Raw genomic sequence first — 2347 nt, 5'->3', positions numbered from 1 at the left:
TATATATACACAGTATATACTTGTGTGGCCCTAATGCTCGGTCGTATTAATGTGAAGATTTTTATCATCACCAGGCTGTGGGTCGTTTTTTTGCAGGTCAACTTTATCAGTGTGGTAGATCAGGTCGCCACAGCAATTTAAACGTAAATTTTAGGATTAGTCCTGTAACCTCCAGCAAATGTAGATTCTAATCTGAGGGCACCGTGTGTGTTATGTGTGTGTGTAGGTTGGCTGGAGAGGATCCTGCCCTGTTTGACCTGGTGAGGAGACGTGAGGAGCTGGCTGTGTGGCTGRAGCAGGCAGAAAACGCTGTCGGCTCGCTGCCCGTCTTTACCACAGAAAACAACCTCAGCGAGCTGACGGTATAGCCAAACCCAAATCTACAAGCTCAAGTATTTAAAGAAACCTTAAAGTTTTGATGAAGGAAACTATATTTAATCATTTTGGATTCTCTCAAACGTTTCCACAGGGAACCGTATTGAGAAACGATTGCTGTTAAACGGCACGAAATGTCTTCATTTGTCTCGGTGTCCTCGGCTTGTCTTATTTTTCCATCTGCGTGGGATTCTCTGTGAAATGAAGGGTGGGCGCACTTGTCTTTGCAGGCCATTGCTAACGAAATGGATGCGCAGAACGAACGGCTCGGTTGGCTGAACAAACACGCTCCGCAGATCTTGGCCAGTCCTAGTGTGAGCCCCCAGAGCCGAGACCAGCATGTGGGGAAACTGAGAACCATCAACCTTAAATGGAGCAAGGTAAACCTGGACAAATAACTCACTTTTTTTTTTTATCTCTAAAATGGAATTAGCTTCTGTCCTCATTTACTTACTCATCARGCTGTTTTTTTTTTCATTTCCTGAAGCCTCTAACACTTTCTTTTATTTTTATATCTATGTATTTTGCTTTGCAGGTAACTCATGAGTTGCTGGACAAAGTTGGGGAGGTGGAGACCAACCTGCAAAGTCACGCTCTGTTCCAGGACAGGATGAACAAGATGACAGATTGGGTCGTCGGCACAAACCAGACAATCACGACTCGAGGCCTGAATCCTGGCCAGGCACTGGTACGCTGCCTCAAATCGTCTCGAGATCCTGCCACGCTTGAAAAACCCATAAATAATTTGCACAAACGCCTTCCTATTTCTCCCAACCTTGTCTTAGGAACTGGAGGCCTCTATGAAAGACAGAAAGAAGGACCTGGAGGATCTGTTGGCTCATTCGATTGAGCTGCAGAAACGACAGCAGCTGTTGCCTCAGGAAAAGGTAGCAGATTCCAGAGTAATAAAATTCAATAAAGAACATATTGCTTTTAATTACTGTATTGAACTTTCAAAGTGTCTCCACTTCACCTGGGGTAATTCTCTGTCTTGTGAGTTATTGTGGTTTAACTGGCTGTTTTACAGACATTTAATAGGTTATTTTATARAAATCTTGATACCCTCTGTTTCTTGTGCTAACGTGTTTTGCCAAGTCATTAATTAAAGTCACGCATTCCTGTTGGTGTATAAAGGGGAAGGTGGAGCAGCTGGCTGCTGATTGGAAAATCCTGGACGGCCAACTGAGGGAATCTCTTCAGGCTCCTGTCTCTCCGTGGACACATCACCAACACGTTGTCCAACACCAGCAGCTCGGTATGAAAACAATTAGAAATGTGTTTTATTTATGTTGGATGGTAAGCACAGAAAGCGTCTCCGATGCCTCATTGATCCTGATTCACTGCGATGCTGCGTTCCTCTGGGATTCTTCGACAACTCCATCGTGCTAAACGTTCCTTTCATCACTTCCATGATTACTGAGAATTAACCTTTATCTTTTTTTTTCTCCACCTGCTTCAGTGTCAGCGGTGCCCTCCGCCGTTCAGATGGTCAGCTTGGCGAGCGAAACCCCCCATCACCGAACCCCRCACTCAGCCGACTCGGTGGCACCCACCGACCTGAACAAAACGGCCACCGAACTGAACGACTGGCTTCTCCTGATCACGCAGATGCTCAAGTCGAATATCGTCACTGTGGGGGACACGAAGGAGATCAGGACCACTGTGGGACGTCTTCAGGTGAGAGAGGGACATTGGGTCTGATCAGTTTGGTTTGACACCAGTTACACTTTGCAAATATAATATATGTGACCCATCATAGCGAAATGAGGATTAAGTCTAAAAGTGGAATGAGGAGAAATGGGCAGATGTAGAGTTTTGATTTAAACGTGTGCAAAAATTGCATTTTGTCTAAATATAGTGAATAAATACCTTATCAATGTATCATTTGAGGGGACTGTCTGAAATATAATCCTAAAAAAAAAATTGAAATACCGTTTTTTTAGTATTAGCAACAAAAAAAAAAAAAAAAAAA

At 43.8% G+C, this 2347-nt stretch overlaps 1 protein-coding gene across 1 annotated transcript in view; it reads left to right on the top strand.

The window, feature by feature from the left end:
• The window catches only part of utrn (utrophin), a gene marked incomplete in the record, with an annotated part of 237438 nt that overhangs the window by 78617 nt on the left and 156474 nt on the right, over positions 1–2347 (top strand). The window contains 6 exon segments of the mRNA XM_014011589.1: positions 227–362; positions 606–755; positions 911–1063; positions 1161–1262; positions 1510–1630; positions 1835–2052. Of these exon segments, the coding sequence (XP_013867043.1) occupies positions 227–362; positions 606–755; positions 911–1063; positions 1161–1262; positions 1510–1630; positions 1835–2052 (880 nt within the window).

This window comes from Austrofundulus limnaeus, unplaced genomic scaffold, assembly GCF_001266775.1.
Source record: "Austrofundulus limnaeus strain Quisiro unplaced genomic scaffold, Austrofundulus_limnaeus-1.0 Scaffold82, whole genome shotgun sequence".
In the NCBI taxonomy this organism is placed as follows: domain Eukaryota; kingdom Metazoa; phylum Chordata; class Actinopteri; order Cyprinodontiformes; family Rivulidae; genus Austrofundulus; species Austrofundulus limnaeus.
The sequence above is the reverse complement of the archived record's forward strand: the minus strand, read 5'-3'. Positions and strand labels throughout refer to the sequence as shown.